The following is a 25,793-nucleotide window of genomic DNA, read 5'->3' on the forward strand; positions in this document are numbered from 1 at the left end:
TTGTGTGTGTCTGGAGCACAGCGCAATGTCCCAGTGTTATCGCCATCCATCCCTTACACCACCATCCATCTCTCACACTCCTCCTGTGGATGGGTGCTGTTAGCAGTGTGTTGGCTTGCAGGGACATCGTTCCCTGGATGGCACCAGGAACTGGGGCTGCCACTGTGCCAACAGAGAGCTTGGAAGGATGAGCAGTGGGGCCTTATAGAGAAAGGCATCAAAACTTGAGGACCATGAGCTTAAAAGAGGTATCGTCTCCGCCCTGTCTCAGCACTGAGCTTATCCATGCTGGCAGGCTCTCCGAAGTGCCTGTCTCTTCTGACTGCCAAGACAGGGAATGCTGGTGGGATGAGATGTTTAAGTATGTTGCAGATCAGTCATAGAGCTAATGATCCACTCACACAAATTTTCCAAAATTCCCATCTTTTCTGGGCAATGGGATGTACAATTGATCAGTCTTTCACTCCTCATCATGTATATTGGGCTGCAACAAAAGCAGCATGACCAGCAGGGCAAGGGAGGTGATTCTGCTCCTCTACTGCTCTCTTATGGACCTCATCTGGAGTATTGTGTCCAGTTCTGGAATCCTCAACATAAGAAGGAGATGGAACTGTTGGAATGGATCCAGAGGAGTCTACAAGGATGATCCAAGGGCTGGAGCACCTCCCATACAAGGACAGGCTGAGAGAGTTGGGGTTGCTCAGCCTGGAGAAGAGAAGGTTCTGAGAAGACCTTATAATGAACTTCCAGTACCTGAAGGGGCTACAAAAAAGCTGGGGAGGGACTGTTCACAAAAGCTTGTTGTGATAGGACGAGGGGCAATGGGTATAAACTGGAGAGGGGCAAATTTAGACTAGACATAAGGAAGAATTTCATCACCATGAGAGTGGTGAGGCACCAGAACAGGTTGCCCAGGGAAGTTGTGGCTGCCCCGTCCCTGGAGGTGTTCAAGGCCAGGTTGGATGGGCCTTGGGCAGCCTGATCCAGTGGGAGGTTTCCCTGCCTATGGCAGGGAGTTGGAACTGGATGATCTTTAAGGTCCCTTCCAACCCAAGCTATTCTATGACTCTATGTCAGTGACAACTGTGTGCCCCATCTATTGTGGTTTGATGTGATTAGAGGAGGGCTGGCTGGCTGTAGAGTGACCAGAGCTGTAATAGATGTCATTTGGAGCAACAATTTTATATATATATTTTTTTTAATGCTGCTGTGAATTAAGAGACTCCAAGCAAAGCTTGGACTGAGAGTTGGAGTAATCAGTGGAGGTGATACAGAATGGGTGTTGTCCCAGCTAATGTTTCCCCTCTTCCATCAAAGAGTGTCTTTTTATAGCCAGTGGTGAGAAATGGGTGCTTTAGGGAACAGATGGTCTCACCTGCTCTCCAGCTTACAGGCATGATGGCCGTGCCCTAGAAATTCCTGTTTCACTCTACTGAATACAGAGGGAGCCAAGAGTGTCTTTAGCACCTGCATTTGCAGTGTGACTTTTGGTCAGGTGAATGAGTGACCTCTGAGAGCTGCACCAGGCTGCCAACCTGATTCTTGCTCTTCTCAAGGCCCCTGGACCATTGGTGACCATTGGTGTTCTGGGTCCAGTCAGACAGCCGGCAGTGGGCACAACCCTGGATTTTAGACAGATGTCAGCTAACAGATTTTGTATAGCACAGGCCTCCTCCCAGTTCCCTTGAGAAAGTCTGTTGTTTAGCGAAGGTTTCAAGCTGTGACCTTTTGGAAGGCTAACAGTGACCCAGTATTTCTCAAAAAAAAAAAAATCCTAATTTCTTGCAGAAGAGTCAGGCAGATGTGGAGTAGAAGGGCTTTGCTATTGTCTTTTCCATACAGTTTATCACTCAGGAATGTCCCTATGGGTTCACCACAGACCCCATCTGCGCTGCAGGCTCTGCCAGACATGCCCACAGGTACCATGTTCATTGTACTTTGTGAGGGAAGGAGATAAATGTAGCCTCATTTTTTCAATGCTGCAATTAGGAGGTCAAAGAGGCCTGATAGCACTTTGGGATGTCCTGCTCATAGTCAAAGCTCATCAGGTGGCTGCCCTCATTAGACTCTAGCTACAGCACTGTGCCAACCCATCTCCCTGGCAGCCTCGCACTCTTGTGATGGTTGCCACATGCCATTGCATCAAATCATAGTCATTCAGCCTCATTTTTAAGGTTCTTCATATTTCTGACATTTTCTGTGTTTGTCTTCCCTTGCTACCACACCATGACAACACCTGCAATGCTGTACATGGTATGTCCACTCCAGAGTAATAAATCAGCTTTTATGTTCTCTCCAGAGTAATAAAATAGCTTCTAGGTGCTACCACGATACAATAAATTACATTACAGAGGTCACACCAGCTGCCTGTGTTCACAGGGCAGCATGAGGGAGTCCTTGTCCTGGGAAGAGCCCTTTGCCATGGATGCACAAGCAGGGAAAATCCAATTGCTATGAGTTCATATTATCTTTGAAATCAATGAATCAATGATTTCAGAAGCATACAATTTGTCAGGCTGGTGTTGTCCCAGAAACTATCAGCCTATTTAGAGGGCTGAAAGAAAGATGGATCTGGATGGATCAGGATGGACCTGTTTCTGGATTGCTGCTTCCTCTACTGTTTTTCACCGCTTAAAGCTTCATGCTATGAAAAATGAAGGAGAAATAATTCCTTTTCAAGATAGCTTGAGAGGATGGAGCTAAGGCCAGACCTGAGATGCTTTCCTGAGAACAGCCTCTGTCTCTCGTCATCCTCCCCAGGCTGAAGGTCAGGAGCTGTCCTGGATGAAAGCAGCTACCACTTTCCATCACTGGGCTCTTGCTGCCATCTCGGGCCACGTGGCCCAGCTATCAACACTGGGAAACTGGAGAATGAGAAGGAGATGCTATTGCAAAACCCCTCTGGGTGGGAACGGTTGGCAAACCTCACTGAGCGTGGGGATCACAATGTGACCAAATACTGGGCGAGTTTGCCTTGAGTCCAGACTTCACAGCATCGTGTTTGCACAGCTCTGTTCATTGCATCTTGGCACTGGCCTCACACAGGGTTTTCACAAGAAGCTGCATGGAATAACTTGTCTGTGGAGGGTGTTATCCAGGCTTGTGGCAGGTTTCCTTGATTTCTCTTCTGTTCGCTGGCTTAGTCCCCTGGCTGCCTTTCCAGGCCCTTCTCCTGAGCTGCAACTCCTTGCGTGGAGGTTGAAGTGGTGAGCAAGTCACTTTTCCAGGGCATGGGAGAAATGTGTAGATCTGTGGGAAAGAGCCTGTAGGCTCAATGCTGGGCTGCTGCCCTCGGCGCCATCACAGGATGGGTTTTTTTTCATCCCTGTGGAGGCATGAGGGAGTTCAATGAGGGGAATCATCCAACAGGGACATAGTCTTCAAGGAAAACAGTGAGATAATGGCAGTGGTGCATTCCCTGGCAGCCCCAGGGTGATGTCAGAGAAGCAAAGGTCTCCTCTTCTTCTGGGGAAGTGGTCAGAGTTGTTTTCTGCCTTGCCAAACATGATGTGGCTCTCTGGAGGACCAGGCAAAATTCCTTGTGGAGTTTGTATGTAGCAGGGTTTGATTAGCATTTGCAACAAGGCAGTGCTAACGTCCACAGCACACATGCCCACGGGAATCCAGAGCTGTTCTTACTGTCTAAACATCAGCTAAAACACACAGTGTCTGTGTTTAGTGAGATGGTTTTATCAGCAACATTCCTGCAAGCAGAAATCCAGGAATACAAACACAGCACAACAAACATGTGAAGAATTTGATAAGGCTGAACTGGATCTCTGAACATCTCTCTCCTGGTTTTTCTCTGGGTATTTAAAGTTTTATGGTAAGTCACGATTGCTTAAGAGGCGTTGCACGTGCATTAGAGCTAACTGTATTTACTTCCACTTCAGTCTCTGATAAAGCAAACAAGAAAGCAGGGGAGGATTTAGATGAATCTAGTATCCAAGGAACTATAAGCTCGTTCCCATCTCAGCGCACGCAGGAAGTGGCACAGGGCAAAAGGTGATAAGGTGGAAAGTGAAGATTAGATGTATGGGTCTATGTTGGGCAGGGAATAACTGTGCAGACCATCAAAACTGTATCACAGCACCCTAAGCATGAGCCAGCCTTGTGGAAGTGTCATTCATCAAGCCATTTCTGAAGGTTAGAAGCAAAGTGCCTTTTGGGGTGCTGTGCCTACAGCTTTGCCAGTTGAGACAGTGCTGGGGGCCTCTGCTGGGACATAAGGATCAAGCCTGGACCCTTGCATGCTTAATGTGACAGAAAGGCTATCCATCTCCTTTTTGCCTTTCTTTTTGGATTGTTAAGTTGTATTTGCAGGACTGTGGTGGCACTGAGCAGAGGAAAAAGTGGCTGTGCCTCTGTTAGGTCCCAGAGCAGGGCACAAGAAGGGTTTTGTTTTGTTCCTGTGAGTGGCTCATCCTATTTCTGGTGTGAGTCTTGGCACAAAGCTCACTCCTGGAGAGCTAGAAAGAGGCTTGACCCAGGAATCTGCTTGACGTGTGAGACCTGAGATGTGGAAGGGGATTACTGAGACCTGGACAGGGAATTTTTCAGTTCAGAATTTTTCATCCTTGTTCATTTTTACTGAAAAGTTATACATGTGATGAAGCATCTGGCCCTTATGGATCTGCACTGACTTAGCCCAGGATGAGGTCTGGCTGGGTAGATTGTGGTCGTGATGCCCCTTCCCAGACCAGATTGACAAAGACTGCTCTCAGAAGACCCTGGTCGTATACGTGAGCCAAAGTCCTCGGGAAAGAGACACAGCCAAGCCCTACCTGGGCCTTTATGGGTGGGCAAGTATATCTAGAGGAAAATGAAGCTGATCCTCCTCCATGCTAAAGTCACTCTCTCGACATAAAGCAGGGAGGCTTGTAAACCAAACATCTGCTCCAGAGGACCTCCAGTGTCTTAGTGCCTTACCCATGAGCTGCATGGCAGTCCAGCTTTTTGAATTTAATATTTATAGGCAGAGAGAGATGGGACATGGCCTGCACTGTGTATAGCCTTGCAATTTATGTGTTGGCAGCACTGGTTGATGGGAGATGTGCTCTGAGGCTCAAAAGTGTGCTTAAGCTTTGTAAATACAATCAGTTGAGACTGAAGTGAGTGAACGATGTGGAATGTTTTGAGGCCAAATTTGACTTCAGAAAAAAAGCACCATTGAGCCATTGAGTGCGTTGTGAAAGCGAACATCTCTGGGGCTGCAGCGTGACCTCCTGGCTCAGACAGCAAGGACCCCAGTACTCTCGCTGCAAATTAAAATGTTGCATATGCTCTGAGCACAAAAAGATTGTACAGAGTGCCTCTAAGAAGCCTTCCTGAAAGTCTCTTGCCTCTGCTGGTGGTCTTGCAGCTTCAGCACTGGATGTTTGGCTCGTGCTCTCTATTTTTCAAAAACATTAATAATCATAATCCATATAAAACTGTCATATTGGTTCAACATGGACGTCACAAAAGCCCTGACTAATTTATCAAAGATTTAGCGTTCAGTTGAACAAAGTCTCATTTTTGTAAGCAGATGCAGTTGGCTGGATTGTCCTATCATCACCCACTCTTTCCACTCAAAAGACGCAGTGTACAAGTAACCTCTAAAAGTTAAAAGATGTATGTTTTAAAATGCCAACATAAACACTTATTGCATGTTCTACACTAGTTATGAATTAAATAGAAAGCTTAAGGCTCAGTGCTGCTTGTGGCAAGGTGGGTCTGCAGCCCTAGAGCCACCAGTGGATGGATGTCCAGCAGATTGGTGGCCCGTCACAGTGGTGAAGGTGCATTGTATAGCAGTTGCACCACTAGGAATAAGACTGTGAGCCACCCAAGGGAGCTAAAAATGCTTAAGCAGAGGTGGAAACTGGATTTGTCAGTTCAAAGATGTGGTGAACAACACAGCCCTAACCTACCTGGATGCCTGCAGGGCTGTTTCCATGCATAGTGGCAGCAGGTTAGTCGTAGTAGGAATAGTTGAGTGCAGAAGGTGCGGAAAGGGCTGCAAAAGTGAGTGGAGAAGGCAGGGGTGGGAAGCACGGAGAAGAAAGGGAAGTCTGGTGTGGGGCTTTCCTCAGGTAAGGTCCAAGCCTGGATGAAGCGTGGTTCTGCATTTTGTCTCAGAGCCCAGACAGCAGGGTTGGGTATGGATGCAGTCTGTCCCAGGCAATGCGCGTGGGAACAGTTTTATATCTCACCTGAAAAGTGATAAAGTGCCACAGGCACCTTTGGGGCTGTGTCTGACACCCAGGCCAGTGCATCCATCCCATGGGTGTCCTGCATGGAACATCCCAGCAGTGAAACACTGTGTGAAGCTGGACACAAGGGTGTAGTTTCTAGCCTGCAGCCAGTGGGAATGGTTAGTGCAGGTGGGGGCGGACAGAGAGATGGATGGGGATGAGAAAGCAGATGGCAAAATCCCTGCTGGTGCAGGGCAGGAAGGGGGTGTGAGATGGTCCTGGCACATGTAGCCTGCAGGAGATGGTATCATATACAGTGCACTGTTCTTACTTCCTTATACAGTAAATTGGTAACTTTTTTGTATTAAATCAGATTTTATCACTGAGTCAATCTTGCACTTTTCTATTCTTGTTCTCTACAAATGACCTTTTTTAGCTCTCCTCAGCTCTTTCCTAATGGGACTCATTAGGAGCTAGTGCTGATTCTTACAGGCGTTCACTTTCACTTAGCATCTGGAGGTTTTTTTTGGACAACGCTTTGTTGGAACTGTCCCTGCAGCTTTCTCCTGTGCTTTGTACCAGCAGCAGCTCCTGGGCCACGCGCCTGCATCCTGCAAAGACATTTGGCATGGGCTGGTTCCTTTCCCTCTCTTTCTGATGAGATATAAGTGTCATCAAGGAAAGCACTTCCTTGCCCAGATGTTTTGTAGAACCACAACCTGAATTTGCAGGATTTTCTGAGTCTTCCTGCAAGTTCCTGATATATTTTAAACCATAAACCCCACAGAAACCTCAGAGTTGAACAATGTGGTAAACAACCAACCAACTCCTCTCATCCTTCAAAAGATCTCAAATGTTTTTACCTAAACGGATTGAATTCTTTTTAAAGGCTGTAACTCCACTGTGTGTTCTAATCATAACTTTGATGTCAAAGAATAATTTTTGCTGGTGTATTTTACTTTGCAGGGTGTTTGTACACCTCCTGCTGTAAAATCTTGCTGGCCTTTGCTGTTCATCATTATCTGCTTCTCTTCCAGAGGTTGCTTTGGTGTCTGCTTCTCTACCTGATCATCCAAAGTGGAGCAGCCAGAATCTGGACCAGTCCCTTCAGGCACGGTGATGAATGGTGTGATCAAACAGGAGCACTCAGACCAGAAAAGTGGACCAAGTGGAAATGAAGAAGAAAAGGCACCCAAAGAAAAGGCCTCCAGCGAAATGAGAGATGGCAACAAGCTCCAGCCACCACCCTTTGCAGAGAGGAAAAACGGTGAGTTGCTTGCCCTCAAGAGAGGGGAAGTGAGACGATAAATGATGATTTAGCACATCTCACGTGTTCTAGGTTTGTGGTTTATGATTGGTATGGTGCTTTTGAGAGTGTTTCTGATGGCAACATTTTAAGATTTAATGGAAGTGCCTGCTCAGCTCAGTGTTTCTGGGTCAGCTTTAATGCTGTCGTCAGACTTGAGGCTTTGTGATCCAAGCGTTTGGTATAATTTTGGCTGAAATTTGGCATTTCAAGGTGTTAGGCTGGTGTTCTGACTGTAGTAATGAGATGTTCAGGGGAATAATGGTGATGGAAAGTTGACCGGTGGAGAAGAAATGGAGGGGGTATTCTGTTTGCAAAGGCACTGATCAACCTGTTCTGCTCTCACAGAGCACTGGATGCTTCAGATAACCTTGCCCTCAGCAAAATTGCTTCCAATCAATGTAACAAAGAGCGGAGTTTGGCCTGGGCCTCTGCAAGGGCCGTTTGTGTTTCTTTGGTCATGGATCCAGAAATGAGTCTGTCTGGCAGATGTTGATCTGAGTTTTGGTGGAGATTTGTTGGTAGAAAGCTGATGGACAGAAAACCTCAAAACTTGGTCTGTGCAAAGCACACACAGACTGAGGAGTTGTTTGCCGTTTCTTTCAGGCGACTGTATAATATATGAAATGAAGAAAATTCCTTTTGTGCACTCTAAGGCTTTCAACTTTAAGTCCTCAAAATATCGTGCACTGTGAAAGTGCAGCTTGAAAGCACTATTTTTGCTTTGTGTCTTTGATTGTTTGCATTATTGTACAGGACCCAATTTTTCTCAATCACTATAAATCAGAAATAATCCAAATGATGTCATCGTGGCAATGTGCTGGTGTGAGGCTGGAGTAACACGGCAGAGATCTGCCAAGGGGCTGCCCAGAGTCAGACTAAGTCACCCCAGCGAGATCACTCGTTTTCTACAGTCCTGGATGTCAGGGTGTACCTGAAAGAATAAGATGATAATGGGAAAGGTGATGTAGCCTTGTGAAAGGGGCAGTTTTAAGGCTGATGGGGCAGTTTTAAGACTGATGCATAAAATTTCCTCTGTGATCCTCACATCCTTATTTATTTGCATCCATTTTCCCACACGGTTTTTGTTGTGGGAAGGAGAAGAAAAAGACCCCTCCAGGTACCCATAGGCCAAAGCTGCCTCTGAGCATGACCAGCAGACACTGTGCTAAGCCCTGCAGCACCACCAGCATCTACCTGGCAGCTGACCTCGTGGCAGGGGCTTGTGTCCCCTGGGGCTGCCAGCTTGGTGGCCCAGTGGGACACAGCTCCACCCCTGCAGCCACTCTACACTGGACTGTCTGCGGAATCTCTAAGTGAGAAGAGCCCCCCACAGTCTGGGCATCTCTCCAGCCCTTTGCTCTCCTCCTTTTGCTGCTTTTTTCCTTTCTTTTGCACATTTAGACAGTGAAAGGGCTCAGCTCTTCCTGCCGTCCCCATTTGAGAACAGCCGGCTCCCTTCATCTCACATCATCTCAGGAGCTGGCAGACCCACCAAATGTCACACATCTCATGTGGCGCCCAGGCCTGCCTTTGATGTCACGTTGTCTGGTGTGACATCTCCCGTGGGGCTGGCGGGGCAGTCTGATGAGCACCCGCGGAGCAAAGAGGGAGAGGAGCAACTCAGAGCCCCATACGCTGTCCTGCATAGCCCTACACAGCAGCTTTGCCTCTGCCTAGGGCAGAGCCTCCCTGTCCTCCTGCTTGGTGCCATTTGTTGAATTGTCTTGGACTTTCTACCCCATCCATTGAATTGGACTTTCTACCCCATCCCCACTCCATAATGTGGAAGGTCAGTAGTTGGGATTGCTAGGGGGAAAAGCAAGACATCTGCCATCAGTTGTCTTTAGGGATCTACCAGGACACGTAAGACCTCTTGAGAACAACTAGTGACATGCTAGGACTACTGCTGGCATTGTATTTCAAGGAGAAGCATGTGCAAGGTGTTCGACTCCAGCCTCCTCCTGGCCCAGTGCTTCCCATCTCCTGAGGGCACAGGGTGTGCCCACCTCAGCCACCCAAACTCTGGCCCCTACTCCACGTTCTGTCCAGCAGAGCCCTCCAGCTGAGGGCTGGTGATCTGTGGTGGTTTGGTGGGTGTTGGACAGACCAGACACCCGCCTGTCAAGGACATAGCTCCTGCCTGAGTCTGAACTTTCAAACTACAGCCTTTATTTGACTTAACTTTGATTTAATAAAAACAGTCTAGCTAGAATATTTTTAAATAGGAAAATAGTCTTTTTAACTCTAGTATTACTCAAAAATAGCTGAGGGGATTTCATTTTAATTTGTACAAATAAATCACCTTTGAGCAAGCAGAAAGCCCATCCAGCAGGACCTGCTCAAACCCAGGGATGGATGCACAGGCCCAGGAAAATGGAGACTGTGACTTCTACAGCCAGAAGGAACCCTGACATCAGCCTGCTCAGCTGTACCCCCAGTCCCTGACCCTTTTCTGCCCCAGGATGGTCCACTGTCAAGCTGCTTTTACCGTGATGGTGTCAGATCCCATAGCCTGTAGTGTTTATATGCCCGGCAATGACTTCTCATAGAATAGAATCATAGAATAACCAGGTTGGAAGAGACCCACCAGATCATCGAGTCCAACCATTCCTATCAAACACTAAACCATGTCCCTCAGTGCCTCGTCCACCCGTCCCTTAAACACCTCCAGGGAAGGTGACTCAACCACCTCCCTGGGCAGCCTCTGCCAGTGCCCAATGACCCTTCCCATGAAAAATTTTTTCCTAATGTCCAGCCTAAACCTCCCCTAGCAGAGCTTGAGGCCATTCCCTCTCGTCCTGTCCCCTGTCACTTTGGAGAAGAACCCAGCTCCCTCCTCTCCACAACCTCCTTTCAGGTAGTTATAGAGAGCAATGAGGTCTCCCCTCAGCCTCCTCTTCTGCAGGCTTTAGTTACCTTCAGCCTTTAGATGACCAGCTGTGACCATGACAACTCTTAGAGAAGAGAATAATTTTACCCATTTGCCTCCACAAATGCATCTCCTAGTTTAGGTGTCAGAGCTCCCATTTCAGGTGATGCAGTTACTCCTCAGGCACATAGCCAGGGGCTCCTGGCTGGCTCTCACACTTAAGACAGCTGAAGAGTCCCCCTTGTGCCTATTCCGGTTCAGCAGCATGTTTGCTAACTTCTCATAATGGTTCCACCTAGGTTTCCCATTGCTGATTTTGGAAAATAACTTAGTTAAATTCTTCTGTTTATTTGTGTAGTGAAACAGACCTTCTGCCCACCAGCTCCTTTAGCCTCCTGAAACAAAGAGGAGGATTTTCAAGTGCCCATCTGGTTTGTGTTTAATATAATGTGCAGAAAGGTTGCACATTTTCAAGGCCCATGTTCATAAGTAGTAGGTTGTACAACAGTTTATTACATGAGGGGAGCTTTTTATTGCTCGGCTTTGTTGAGCTGCCAGTTGGGATAAAAAAAAAAAAGTAACGTGCTTCATAGTCCCTATCAAGGAAAATTAGAAAGCATTAAATTCTACTCAAACTATCAGCCTTCGGTGAGCTGGTAATCAAAACCAGAAAGGCTGGTGGGAGGTCACATTTTTGCTCTTGGTGTTTCTGAATCAATAACTACTATGAAAGACATGCAAGTGAAACAAAAAAAAAGAGAGAGAGATCTGACCTAGAAGTCATCACAACATCACAGTTCACAGGTCTGTATAGGCAAGATAGCAACAGGTTTTGGGGAGAAAACCCCACATAGTCTCTGCTCAATTCTTGCAGTGAGCATGTGTTTTAGTTTAAATCTATATTGGAATGGTTATTAAATTACTATCTAGTCCCAAACAAAATCTAGCCCTTATTCCACATAACCAGGTAAGAGGTGTATCTGCAGGAAGATTTTCCAAATTACCTTTGGATCCAAACCAAATAAATATTGCAAACATAGTATTGAACCCAGGTGATGCCTAATCCGCAATGAAATATCAGCCTGCAGCCTTGAACTGTGCAGCCCAGCTTTAATGCCACTTAAATCAGAATGTAAGAACTAAAAGAATTCCAGGAATCCAATGATATAAACTTTATTTTTAGAGCTGTGAGTGACTTGTGAGAGTGAAGCACTGCAGTGACTAAAGATAGCGCAAGCAAGGTTTTCCATGATTTATCACATGAGCGTTCACAGTGAGTTAAAGGCATCGAATGTTGTGATAGCAGCACCTACACGTTGGTGTGTTTTCAAGACAAGTCATTCATAACATATTTGTCACAGAGCAAAATTTCCATAACACAGCTCGGAGCGGCATCTCACTTGCACAAGCACTACACACCACTTTTAAGGAACGCTGAGGTTCATTTGTTTCCTAGGATCTATTGTTTTTCAAACCCACTTGCCTGCATGCCTCAGACCTCTTACAAGCTCTCAGTATGGCTGAGTGATTGAATCTGGGGTGAGAGAGGATGAAAACCCTGCCTTGGACCCAGTCAGACTTGGTCTTACTCTGTTCCCTGCTGGCCATCTGAACTCTACTTATCATTTTAATAGGAAGTTCATTGAGTGACCCATCATTCTTCCATTTTTCAACCTGTCCATCTTGCTTTGTGCACCGAGAAGTTGAGTAGGACCTTTCTTTGCCATGCAAAATGCCTACAGGGGTTATTTTAGGGATAAAGTCATGGCAAACATTTCCTGACACCTCATGATCAGCATTGCTCTTGGCTCCTGGCCCTTGCTAGCTGCAGTTTGCAGGGTAAAGGAATTGGCTTGTTGACAGGAGGCTACACTGTGGAACTGTTTTCTCTTGGCTTCTAACAAACTGGGATGCATTCAGATGGAAATGACCCACCCTGCAAAGAACTCATCTCCCAGACAGGTTTGCCTTTGCCTTCTGCAGCCACCTGCCTGCTAGCCTGAGAGTCACCTCGAGTCCTGTTTTCTCATGTATCAAGTCCCAAGTTCACCTTCCAGCACAGAAAGCCATGGGAAGTGTGGGGTCCCTGGCCATGCTTCCAGATGGGGTTCCCTTCTCTGCTGGACAGGGACATTACGTGCAGGATGAGGATGGTGGCTGAGACACTGGAATCAGTTCCTCTCTCCCCCATCTCTTGACTAAACTGGGTCCCATTCCAATGGTGTCTCTGGTCTCTACTCAAGAACAAGGCTATGCCCAGGTCTGTGTAATCACCTTCACCTCCTCTCACAGTGGGACTATGTGTGAGTCACTCCCATTTCTTCTTCAGGTATCTTTTGAGGGTTTCTAAGAATAATATTTATCTCATTACGACTCAAAGCTGCTGCTTTGTTTCCCCTTTCAGAAATCAAACTGAAATGAGGATAGCTACTTATTATGATCCTTCCTGCTTTTCCATGTCCATGTGCTTTGAACCAGGTCCTAAGGTACTTCCATGAGTGACCTCACGCTGCTCCTTGTCACAGCAAAACACAGCAGTGTGGAAGTGCTGTTACCTTCAGTGGGTCGGTTCTTGGGGGTGAAGCTGGGGGTCCCAGTGGTCAGGGTCATTGCCTCCAGGAGACAGAGCCTCCTCGCTCCACTCTCAGAGCAGCCTTAGCACTTGTTATCCAGACTCTGCCTGTTGCCCTTCTCTTGTAACCATGCCTGTGATTAAATAAACAAAATGTGACAGTGATTATAAGCTTTCCTCCACTTGAGAAACAGCACTGAAGTCTCCATGCACAATTTGCATTTGTGTTTCATCTCGTTTAGATTTGTGATTATCTCTGTGTTGCTTTCATGACCTGCACTTCCTTGAGGACCTTGCTCTGAGCACCAGCAGACAGGTTGCACTTACAATCTCCCTCTTTTTTGTAGCTAATTTTGAGATATGGCTAGTAAAGGATAAAGTTCAATCCAGGACACAATTCTTAGTTCATGATCAAGCCTGATGAATGGCATGTGAGTGACCACTGGACATGTGAAACTCGTACTCTGCAGTGCAAAACCCGATAGCCCTGAAATGATGAAAAGAAAGCATCGTTTTGTAAGAATAAAACCGGTTTGCTCTGTGCGTGTTTAACCTGTGGGACTTAATAGCACAATGAGCTCGCTGACACTAAAAAATCAGGAGGGTCCAGGAATGGATTAGGTGTTTCTGGAGGTAATGGGAATATCCACAACATCATAATGATGATATGTACCCAAGTGGAGAGTCTAACCTGGAATGGTAGGGAAAGACATCTAGTGCAGTAAGTCCCTGGGTAAGCTGGTGTAATATAAAAATTAATTAAGAAATGACGCTTAAGTTGTTCTTCAGAGGAATTTATCTATTAAGCTACTTATTCATAAGCTATATAATTTGCCTATTAAGCCAGTTCACCAAACGTCTTATTGCAATCTCCAGTACTTCAAGCCTTTCAGCTGGGACACACTGGTTCCTACCGAAAGCTCTGTTCTTATGTCATAGGAAATGACACATTTATGCAGAAACATCTGGGAAAGTTTCTCTGGCCCTTGCTTCATATTTGTTTGCCTCAGTGCTCTCGGCTGATGAGCACCAAGCCCCAAGGAGTCACAGAAGGCTGTCACGGGAGATGCAAAGCACTAAAGACTTCATTACAGTCAAATGCAAAGATAGCCTTGCTCCCCACCAGCAAGGGGATGTCTCACTGCTGACACCAATAGCCTTCAAACCCATACTTTTTGTACTCCTGGGCAGAGGTGATGATTTCTTACAGCTTTTAGCAGATCACCAAGTTATAAAGATCAGGAACATAGAAGAAATGATCATAAATGGCGCCTCCTGTCCTTGAACAAATGCATAAACGTACTGGAACAGAAGATGTTTCCACTTAATGGGCCATCTGTGTTAGATTTGTCCATTCACAAAGAGGAAACATATTTTCACTCTGAATGACTTTTTAAATTAGAGACAACACGGAAAGCAAGTACGTACGTTGCATCTGCGTGTCTGTGTGCGCAAGTGTTTGTGAGCGTGGACGTGCACGTGTGCATGTGTAAATGCCGCAGGCACTTCGCTCGGAGCTGCCTGACCGCCGTACAATTTACAGAGGAACGGCACAGAAACCACACAGCACCTCATGGCATTCTCTACCATGCCGTGCAAGCTCTTTTTTTAACTGACTTGGTGGAAATTGTCATCAGTACAGACAGCCCAGAATGAAAAGCCTGGGAACTGGCCTCTGCTGCTGGGAGGGTGGGTAAACCCAGACTGGTGTGTCCTCGTGTGGACCGGGGTCAAGTCCTGCGTGTGGGGATTCCTCAGACAGCGGGGAAAGCACTGTCACAGGGTGTCAGGCTCCTCAGGGAGTCAGGGACACCTTCAGTGGTGAGGTGTTACCTGGAGTGAACTAGGACTGGCCTCCAGCTTCCTGCAAAGAGGATGGAGCAGGGCTTTATGAACACTTGAACTGCAAACTCGCAAAGTCCAGAGGAGAGGTCTGAGCAGTCAGGGTAGGGGTGCTGGCTGCTCTGGGGAGGGAAGGAGATAGTGCAAGCATCCATGCCTGGAAAACACAATCTACACCACTGCTTGGTCAAGGCATGTGCACTGACGGTGCAGCGGGAGCCACAGAGCTCATGGAGAGCTGGGGAGAAGCAGAGAGACTCAATTATCCCGTGGATAATTAGCAGCTAGGAAGACAACTGTGAGAAACCTGCTCAGAGCTGGTTATGTGAGGCTGGCTAGGGCTAGTTCCTCCCTTCCTTTGACATTCCTGTCACAATAGCTCTGCCTGCCCAGTTGCTCTGTTTGTGTGACAAGCAGTATCTCCCAAGGGGGATGGGCAGGCTGCAATTCTAGCCCTTATGCTCCGTCCCCATGTTTGTTATAGACCCTGCTTTCTCCGGGCTGGTTCTGGGCAGGCTTGAAAGGGTGGCACTTCTAGGAATCTGTATCCAGACCCAGTGCTTCATCATCTTCTGGTAACATCTGGCACAAAACGTTTGTGCAGATGCTTAGTGCTGCGGCTGGTTCCCAGTAGTTCGCTGGGGTGGTGTTTGGAGAAGAGCTCCATGGATGGGAAAAGCTGCTTCATACTGGGATTGTGTAAATCAGCTCATATATTTTAAAATGAGAAGAGAGGAAATTCACAGCTGTGTCTGTTATATATGCTTTTAGGGCCAAATCAGGCCTATTTCTGGCTTGGACATAGAGAACGCCGCAGGGAGAGGGCTGTTCCTTCTAAGGCTGCTGAGCAGCAGCAAAATCTCTCTACAGCTACTGCTGCAACCCTGGATCTGTACACCCGTTGTTTCTCCTGCACTCCCAGAAGATACTGGAAGTCTCTGCTGCCTCATCCTTCTACCCCAATCCCCCTAAATCCTGCTGCTCAGCGCAGGCAGTGCTGGAGCCTATGAAGCAGAGACAAAAGAGATCAATGTGGGCACCACTTCAACAGGCTTTTCTGGACCCACGGAACTGGGGTAGGACCTGTATTTTCCTTCCTCTATTGCTGATGTGTCTGCTGTACAAACCCTCCTGTCCAACGCAGCTTCCCACACTGTCTCACCAAGTTCTTCTGCAGGAGGAGAACATTTGCATAGCTGGGGTCTGGGAAACCTCTTTCCTCTCCAAGGGATTTCATTGTGCCGAGTTGTGTTGTGTTGCTGGTACTTTGTTTCCAAGCTTGATATTCTTGATTTTCACAGTAAGGTGACTGCAGTGAGCTTTCTTAGGCTTGGTAACCAGAGTACTATCACACTTATCACAGATGGTCAGAAATAGATGGAAAGCCTGGAGATTTTGCAAATAAATCAATATTAGTCCTCGAGCAGCTATTTAGCACTCAATGTCTTGTCTCCACAGTGTCAGCCCTTGCAAAGCTCCAGAGAGGGATGCATTACGACCACGGACCTCATAGCACTGCTGGCTTTCACATCTCCTGGACTAGAGCTTATGAAACCCTCTCCAGGCTGGGTAGGGTGGCAGCTGATTTCCTTGTCTGAGTGAGGGATAACGAGGTTCCCTTACAATGAGGAACAGACTGTCCAGGCTGTTAGCTCCCAGGGAGGTGCTCAATGCTTCTCTTGCTCATCAGGCTGGCTGGAGGGCTTCTAGGCTTTCCAGGTGGTGGCATGCGTGGGAAGCTGTATTACAGAGATAGGGAATGAGGAAGGCTAATAAAATTCACTGTAACCAAAACTACTTCCCTCAAATGGACTTACTGAAAACCAACAGTCAGGGCAGCGTACAGGAGTTTGGCTGAGCCTTTCATAGGCTGATGATTCGTGTCTTATGGTAAAACTAGCCAGAAGAGAAATCTCTTGGCTAACCAATCATTGTCACCATGGCTGGATTTTCACACTGACCAGGCAACACAAGCACTTGTGGACACAAAGCCGAACTTTCCTGTTATGGCTGTGTTCTCTGTCCTTTGATTCCTGATGCTGCAGAGTTGATTACGGCACTTCCAAAAACTTGTTAAACCTCCTGGAGTTGAGAAGCATCTACAGAGCTTCAAGGACTGTAGTTGCAATTGTATTTGGATTTTAGGAGTCTCATAGAATCATGGAATGGTTTGGGTTAGAAGAGACCTTAAAGTCCATCCAGTTTCAACCCCCCTGCTATGTGCAGGATCACACTGGATCAGGTTGTTCAAAGCCTCATCCAGCCTGGTCTTGAACACCTCCAGGGACTGAGCATCCAATATGTATGGTATACACTGACGTTCGCAGTGGACGATAAAGACTAATGAGCTTGGTAGTAATGAACTTTGGTTTGCTCCTTTTGTGAGCGCTTCTTCCAAAATCAGAGTCCAACAATGTTCATGCTGGTTGTGAAGACATCCTCTAGCCAGCCAGGAGCATGCAGGACAACAGACATTGTCCTTCGCGGTACACAGTTTAGCCAGGGGTGGCTGAACTTGTCAGGATGCAGAAGATTATTTGGAAATGTGAAAGCAAATGCTGAGTAGTGTGCCCATAAACACCAAGTAGTTAGTCTCTATGTTTGCAAGGGGACTAGGAACAAGAAGTCCCGGAGGACCACAAAACAAGCTTGGAACAGTCTCCAGGCTTGGAGGAGCACTACCCAAGCAGCAGGAGCACTGGACTGCCAGAGCTGCTGTTGCCTGCAGCTATGAGAAGCCATGGTTTGCTGTGTAGTGACAGGCATGGAGACCAAGGTGGCTGTGGATTTGTTACAGTATTACTGCCCAAATCAGTTATGGGAGAGGCTAAAATGAAGCCAGCAGAAGCACTGCACGTTCTGTACTCAGGACCACATTTGTAAATCACCAGAGCAGTGCTCAGAAGGAACGTGGTTACTAGAAAAGACATTAGTAAAACAACAGGAATCGTAACATTAATGTAAACATGACAGATCCCTTCCTGATGGATGCATGTAGTCCATAAACATCATTGTCACATTGGAGATCTTGCCAGAGATTCCTAAAGGTGCTTTCAAGCATGTTGCAGGCTTGTCCTGTGGTTCTTGGGGTTTCAGAATTATGACCATCTGTTTGCAACTGAGGCCCACATAGAAGCAGAGGAAAAGAGACTCCTCTTCGATGAAGAGTGCTTTCAGTCCTGCTGAGGAGTTCTCACAGGCAGGTACAGCCCAGAAAGGTTCTGCATCATCCCAAGATGAGGTGTTCAAGCTCAGCTAAAATGCCTGTGATGGGCATGACACCAGGGTATGTGATATATGTGATGATGACTCGAGATTTCTCAGATTCAAGGCTCAGCACTGCCAAGTATCTCCTGTCTGAGGTACTGGCATAGCCACTGCTTATCCAAATGTGTCCCTGGTAGCTCTAAAACATCGCACTGAAAGGTGCCTGCTCCCCTTATCTCTGTGCAGCTTCCGAATTGTGATGGGGATGGTCAGAAGCTTTGCTGCACACCCACAGCTCCCCTGAAGGAGGGTGCCTTAGCACTGAACCAGGGTTTGAAATGTGGGTTCAAATGTCAATCTGCCTTTAGAGGCTCAGGCATCCCCTGACGTGCGAGTGTGTTGTGATTCTCTTCACTCAGCAGAGATTTGCTCCACTGCAAATGAGCCTGAAAGTTGATAAGAGCCTGTCATTAGGCTTGAAATAGTCCTTTGCAATGTGGGGCTGTCTGGAATGAGTATAATATGAAAAGGAACAGTCACAGCATGGCAGAAAGAAAAATGAGATTACGCCTGCACTTTGGTCCAGCCACAGGCATGCAGGCTGCTCAGAGATGTCACTTTGCTGGTGTTGTACATCACCAAGGACAGCAAAGTTTAGGTGCTCCCTCTTCCTGAGATGCAACACCGAAGAAATACATAGCAAGAGTAGTGACGCATTGCAGAGAGAAGAAATGAGGGTAAGAATTGCACTGGAAAAGATTCAGTGTGTGCAGTCTGGAAGCTGGGTAAGGAGATGGGATCCCTGTCTCTCTGGCAGCTGCAGAAAAAAGGCAGAGGTTTTTTCTCAGTTACCTGTAGCTGGGTGATAAGAAAGTGCTGTAGCAGTGATTAGTTCCACTCCTGCAAAGAGGGAGGAGTGATTATCCTCTGTTTCCAGCCTCCCCCAGCAGCCTGTGTGGGAAACACTGTGACAAAAGGGTTTTCATTCTGTTAAGATTTTACTCTGTGCTAATGATAAAACTCCTCTCTCCTTGGTCACTTTGTAAGGATGGAAAACATGCCTGGGCATTCAAGCACACTTTAAAGTCAGTCAAAACTGTTTGAAAGTGTATTTCTTTGCTATAGAACATAAAAATATTACCCTTCTGGCATGCCTCCATGAGAATATTAAAAATAGCTTACTGAGTTAGTCTGTGAAAATCACTAATATAATAAGACTCGTGTGTCTTATTTCATTAATGAAGGAACTCTAATGCTTCGTTTTAATGTGATACTGCTGTAAATCAGTTCAGAATATTTTTGGAAAAACGCAATCCTATTATTCAAAGATATTTTTGCAGGGTGAAGTTAGAAACGAACATCTATTGCCATGACTTTTCTCCAACTCAAGAAGCTATTTGCATCTGAAAACTTTAGCGCTAGTTAAATAAAAGCATGCTTCTGCGCATGGGATGGCATTTGCTTTGCCAGTTCTTTTACTGCTGTTTGTCTGGTGCAGAGGAGAATCTGTTGGGCAGAGAAAGGCTTGGAGCTAAGTCCTGTCCTGACCCCTTGCAGCAGAAACCCATGGCTTACCTAGGGAACCATGCTTACCTAGTCAGAGCGGGACAGGGTTTTGCTGAACAGCATCCAGGAAACAGCAAGCCTGGGAAGAGGCCTGACACTGAGATGCAGGATTCTGTCCTGTTTCCAGTCACAAATTTTTTTGTTAATCAGCTCCTGGGTCTGTGGCCATCACCGATGAATGCACTGATAATCATAGAATCGTAGAAGGGGTTGGATTGGAAGGGACCATGAAGACCATCCAGTCCAACCCCCTGCAGTGAGCAGAGACATCTTCAACTCCATCAGGTTGCTCAGAGCCCCATCCGACCTGACCTTGAGTGTTTCCAGGGATGGGGCATCCAGCATCTCTCTGGGCAACCTGGAACAGGGTTTCACCACCCTCAATGTGAAAAATTGCTTCCTAATATCCAGTCTAAACTCTTCTGGTTTAAAATCATCACCCCTTCTCCAATTGCTACAAGCCCTGCTAAAATTTCTTCCCGATCTTTCTTATCAGCCCTCTGTAAGTATTGAAAGGCTGCAAGAAGGTCTTTTTGGAGTCTTCTCTTCTCCAGGCTAAACAATCTCAACTTTCTCAGCCTCTCCATAGAGGAGGTGTCCCTGGTCTTTGATAACCTCCGTGGCCTCCTCTGTACCTGCTCCAACAGGTCCATGTCTTTCCTGTGCTGAAGCCTCCAGAGCTGGACACTATATTCCACGAGTGGTCCTGTCTGCATCAGGGCAGAGGTTTCTCCAGCTCATCCTCCCATCTACAGCATTAGTAGCCAAAAGACATGGGGAAACCCAGGGTTATTGGACAGCATCAATTCTCCCACCCAGCAATTAGCAATGCAAGGCTTTCCTTAACCAGGAGAAAGACTTAAGATTTAGTGGCCTCAGTGGATATTTCTTCCACAGATTTGTCTAATCGATTGCCTTTTGAAGCCGTGTAAAAGAGGTGATTTGCTGGTTCCGCTGTAGCCTACCAAGGGATGTAAATCATGGCTCTGCTGCCACAGAGACACAGGCAGCATTTCTCCCATGGCTGGTCCCCCTGCTCCTGCCCCACTGATGCCACTGCCTCTACATTCTGGAGAAACAGAGATCGCTCTCATTTTTTGTTGCTTATAAAGGTTCTCCTGATGTTCTGTGCTTTGTGTTTAGAAATAGGTTTCTTATAATGCCTGAACTCCTGAGGCTGGCTCTGCCAGGGGTTCACAGTTCCTTGCCTTTAAGCATCTCTGCAGGGTGAGGAATAGCTTCCTCAGCAGGAGCACAGATGTGCTGAGGGAAAAGGGTCACCTTAGACAAAAAAGCAATGCTTAACTGTTAAAGCTGAGAGCATGCGTCTGGGATTAAACGATATGAAACTCCACAGTGTTGTCATGAGCCTGGAACTAAGCACCACGTGCTCCCTCTAAGTCCACACAACTCTATGGGCATGATAGGTACATCTAGAGGAAACCTTTCTTCCCCAGAGCCAAGATCAGCTTTCCCTCAGCCATTCCTGAAGTTTGTCCATCCACTTCTTAAAAACCTTCTTTGATGGAGAGTCCAACTCTTGCCCCAGCCATCTTCATTCCAGTTCCTTCCTGAAGTGCAAGGCCACTATTCTTACTCAAGAGGGATGTGGAGAATAAAATATTCTGTTTCTTTCCATCGTAGCCTTCTCTAGAGTTAAAAATTTACTAGAGTTCTTCTCAGCCCAGTTTTCTCCAGATTGACCCTCAGTCTTTGGGTCTTCCCTTGGCGGCCCAATTCTCTAGACCTCTAGTCTTTCTGTCCTTTGGGCACTCTTCCATTGTCTTTTATCTTTCTTAATGTGATGCACAGTAGAACATAGCCCTCAAGCTGATAGTGTTCCCAATGCTGAACTGAGCAGGAGGTTGAAGTGATTTGTTTTGCAGTCTACGCTGTACCAGCCCCATGCTCACCCTTCTCTCCCTTGTGTAGCATCACTGATGGGCTTGACCTGGCTCATGATCCTGGTCTGTTGCCACAGAATGGCTGCAAAGCATTTTGCTCTGCACGTTATGTATGTGCAATAGGCCATTCCTGATTAATTCTCACTGGATTTTTTCCTGTAAAGATCTTCACTCATAATTTCTTCCTAAAAATCATCTCTGGCTGTAATCCTGCTCCACTGCATGCACATACCCCCTTCCAACTTAACCTCTTAGTAACTAAAATAATCTTCTACTCTGCTTTGTAGAAGGACACAAAGAAGACAAGGGGACTCTGTGGCACATAGTGACCCACTGAGAGCTTCTTTCTGCCTGTGCCTTTTTAAACATTTTGTATCACCTTGAGCAGTTCCACACAGACCATGTTTTCCCAACAAGTTTTTGAGAATGTTGTATCAGACAATGTCAGCAACTTTGTTAAAAGGAAGATGGATGATATGTACTGCTTCTTCCCTAGCCACAAGTGTCACAGAAAGATTAGATTTGGCACATTCGCATTGGCGGGTTCTTATTTCTTTCCCCTGATCTGTTTCAATATTAGTTTGCTGGCTCAATTTGTTGTCCCAGTACTTTTCTGGATAGGGAAGTTAAACTAGCTCATCTCTAATTCCCCTTTTAGAAAAACAGATATTTTATTAACCATTATCGAAAGCCACAAAGAGTGTTATATTCCAACATTTTGTCTTTAAAACTCTGTTTAATTTGCCAGTACCTCTTAGCACATTACAATGGATGTATAATTCCAATTGTTGCATAGAACGTATAGAAGCTAGAATTACGTTCATTTGTACCTTGACTGATTATTTGGGTGGTTGGTCTACTGGGCAGTGACAGTTGCTTACAGATGCATCCTGCATGAAGGGTTGTCAGCTTGAAGTGGATGGATCTGGGAAGAACTACAAGAAAACTGGAAATTCTGTAATTCCCTTTTAAGAAAATAATAAGGTATTCCCACAGAGGAGGTGTCATTGGAAAGGTTGTGTAGGAATCAGCAATCCCAGTGTAGAAGAGTTTATAAAGCCCAGCCCTGCCCATTGCAAATCCTGTTGCTGCTGTGCATGGCACGCATGCTGCTCTCAAGGAATACTGTAAGGATTTATCATACAATCATAGAATTGTTTAGGTTGGAGAAGACCTTTAAGGTCACTGAGCCCAACTCTTAACCTAACACGGCCAGCTCCACCCCTAAACCATGTCCCTAAGCACAACATCAACACGGCATTTAAATCCCTCCAGGGATGGGGACTCCACCACTTCCCTGGGCAGCCTCTGCCAGTGCTGGATAACCCTTTCCATGAAGAAATTTTTCCTACTATCCAATCTGAACATCCCCTGGCTCAACTTGAGGCCATTTTGTGTCATCCTATCAGTTGTTATTTGGACGAAGAGACCAGCACCCACCTCACCACAGCCTGCTTTGTGGGAGCTGCAGAGAGTGATGAGGTCTCTCCTGATCCTCCTCTTCTCCAGACTAAACAGCCCCAGTTCTTTCAGCCACTCCCAGAACCCCTGGGCTCCAAGTCTATCTTAAATGGGCTGTCAGCAAATGCACCTCACCAGGTGCCTAAAGCCGTGAACACACTAATTAAAGGCAACAGCACATACATAAACAGGGGTGTCTTAAGCAGCGGGAAGGAGGGGTATGATTTCACATCCCCACATTCTGCAAGATCCCAGCACCCCCTCACAGGAAACAAGATGCTTCTGGGCAAAAAGCAAGGCTGGGTGACAGTATCAGGGGAGGAGAAGGAGCAGGTACCCAAAGCATCTCTAAGAATATTATAATCACTGAATACCAAGGGAGATAAGAGGTTCCAGGAATGATATCTCTTTCTCCATCTGACCAAGGAACAATGTCCTGGCTTCTTCTTCTTCTCAGATGAATGTATTTTTCTTCCTCTCTGATGCTGAGTTATGGCTTAAGCAGCATCAAAACGCCCCTTTCAGACCCTGTCCTGGATATACTGCAGTCTTCGGGAAAGATCAGGTAGAGCAAAATAGAGGGGAGCACTGTTCCTTCGTGGCTGCCAAGTACCTCCCCAGCAATGCCAGAATCAGCCCCCACCTCTTTCAAGCTGTGAGCAGAAACACCACAGGCATCAAGCACCCTTCCACTGCACGTGATTTCCTGCCCATCCACCAGCATCCATCCTGCTAGAGGGAATAGATAAAAGCCAGAAGATGGCACATGCAGAATCAGATGGAAAGCGTACACCTGCAGCATCCAGTGTGAGGTGTAATCCCACATTGACTTCATCGACAAGCCAGCCCATAAATAACAGAGCTTTGTGATGTAGGTCAGTTTGTTAATCATATATAGGGTAACCCATTACAGCTGACCAGAAGCTTTCTGATAACTTTGCACTTATTTCCATAAAAATAAAAGAAATCTAAAGTTTAATCTTTAATTCACTCAGAATAAAATACAAACTTGTTTCTTTGTGCCTTTCCAGCAGTTCAGAGTTCATCATGTACAATATATGCAAAACAGATGGGAACGCTACCTTGCTCAGACCAAATCTTTTTATCAGGTCTTAATTTCTCTCTTTCTTTCTTTAGCTTCCCCCTCCCACAATTTCAGGAATGCTGTCTTGGCAATAATCTCTCCTGCATCTCCTTCTCACAGATGCTCTTTAGTCACTTACCTCCTTTTGGTCCCCACATTTCCTCCCCTCACTATCTGTGAGGATCTTGCAGCTTCCCAAGCTTTTCCCCTTCCTCATTGTCCACAAGGAAACCCACACTCTGGCTCTGGTAGACCTGCAGTCAGCTTCATTTTTCCTGTGATGTGTCATTTTTTTGTGGGGGGGAAGGGAGGGTTGGGGAGAGAAACATTCATCCGTATTTCTGGAAAGACACCTGACAGCTTGGAGGAAAGGTAGTGGCAGCCCACAGTCCCTAAGCACCTGATGCCCCCAGTGCCTTTAGCGCATGGAGCCTAAAACACCCCCAACCCATCTCATGTTGAGGCTTAAGGGCTGCCAAAAGCCAGATGAGAGCAAGGCCATCAGCATTCAGGCTCCTGTGTTTGAAGCAGTCCAGAAGACATCGCTGTCCTGCAAGCAAACACACTGAAAGCCATGAGATACCCTGGCAGCTGACCAGTCAGTAGGACATCCAAATAATGTCTGGCTTTCCTTCTAAATTAATAAAAACTAGTGCATTTCCATGAAACATTTTGATGTCTATGAATCAGCATTTTCCAATAAAATTGTTTCATCAGAAAATTCCCAGTGAGATCCAGCTCTGATAAGACCCAGAATGTTGGCTGCAGCCCAGACACCAGGACTCAGCCGCAGGGCAGTCATGGAGAGTGATCCCTTCGGGTGATGACGATTATGCCTGACCTTTCCTGCAGTGTGACTGTGTGGCCTGGGCATCTGAAATGTTATTTATAGACAGGAGCAGCAAGTGCTGTGTAGACAGTCTCCAGCAGGCTCTCTAGGCAGCGAGCTGCATCTGGACGTGCAAGAGATGCTGGCAAGGAGTTTGGCCAGTGGAAAAGCCACTTTACAGAAACATGAATAGAAACAAATTCCCTTTTGAAGATAAATCACTCCTGCTGGGGTCTTTGGTCTGTGCATATACTTCCATATGGCACAGGGACACTTCTAGCTGGATGAAATTACTAATAGCAATGGGTTGATCTCCTTCTCTCGTTCCTCTCCCTGGTGTGTTGCCAGTGGAAGGTTTGTTACAGTACGGAGAGGCTCTGGTTTCACTGGATGCCTGCAACTCTGTGTGTATGTATTTTCATACATCTCAAACTATAAGAATTGCTGGGGAAAGTTTGTTGGTATGTGACTTTAAGACCCATATCACAAAGAAGTGGGTTACTGTGGCTTCACTTTGGACAATGAAGCAATTAAATAAAATGACTCCCTCTCAGAACCATCTGCACAGGTTTTTCTCCAAGCTCCCCACAGCTTCTGAGCTCTCTAAAGGTGATTGCCTGTGTTAGCCCCACGTTGCTGGAAGGGTCCTGCAGGACTGAAGACAAAATGGGCAAGATCAGAACACTCAGGTGCTCCAGCTTGCTTCAAGAAACAAATGATGTGCCCAAATCTGTTTTTCCTAAACAAAGCATTCGAATTTTCTTCCCACTAGGAAATGAGGACTGGTGTTCCCAGATCTCCCATTAATTACCTGACCCTGCCTCTTTTCTGTAAAATGCGGTCATTCTGTTGTCCCTGCTGCTCCAAGTTCTTGACATTTGCCAATGTATTTCTCCCCTTCTGTACAAAAAAAACAAAGAAATTAAACCAAGATGCAGTTTCTGCTCAAGTCCGCTCCAGACACCTGTTCAGAA

At 46.4% G+C, this 25,793-nt stretch overlaps 1 protein-coding gene across 1 annotated transcript in view; it reads left to right on the forward strand.

Moving 5' to 3' along the window:
* Nucleotides 1-25,793, forward strand: part of MYOCD (myocardin) — a 234,554-nt gene that overhangs the window by 118,944 nt on the left and 89,817 nt on the right. The window contains exon 2 of the mRNA XM_069872309.1: nucleotides 7,214-7,443. Coding sequence (XP_069728410.1) covers nucleotides 7,296-7,443 — 148 coding nt within the window. The 5' untranslated portion in view covers nucleotides 7,214-7,295. The remainder of the gene's footprint in view (nucleotides 1-7,213; nucleotides 7,444-25,793) is intronic.

This window comes from Phaenicophaeus curvirostris, chromosome 19, assembly GCF_032191515.1.
Source record: "Phaenicophaeus curvirostris isolate KB17595 chromosome 19, BPBGC_Pcur_1.0, whole genome shotgun sequence".
NCBI lineage: Eukaryota > Metazoa > Chordata > Aves > Cuculiformes > Cuculidae > Phaenicophaeus > Phaenicophaeus curvirostris.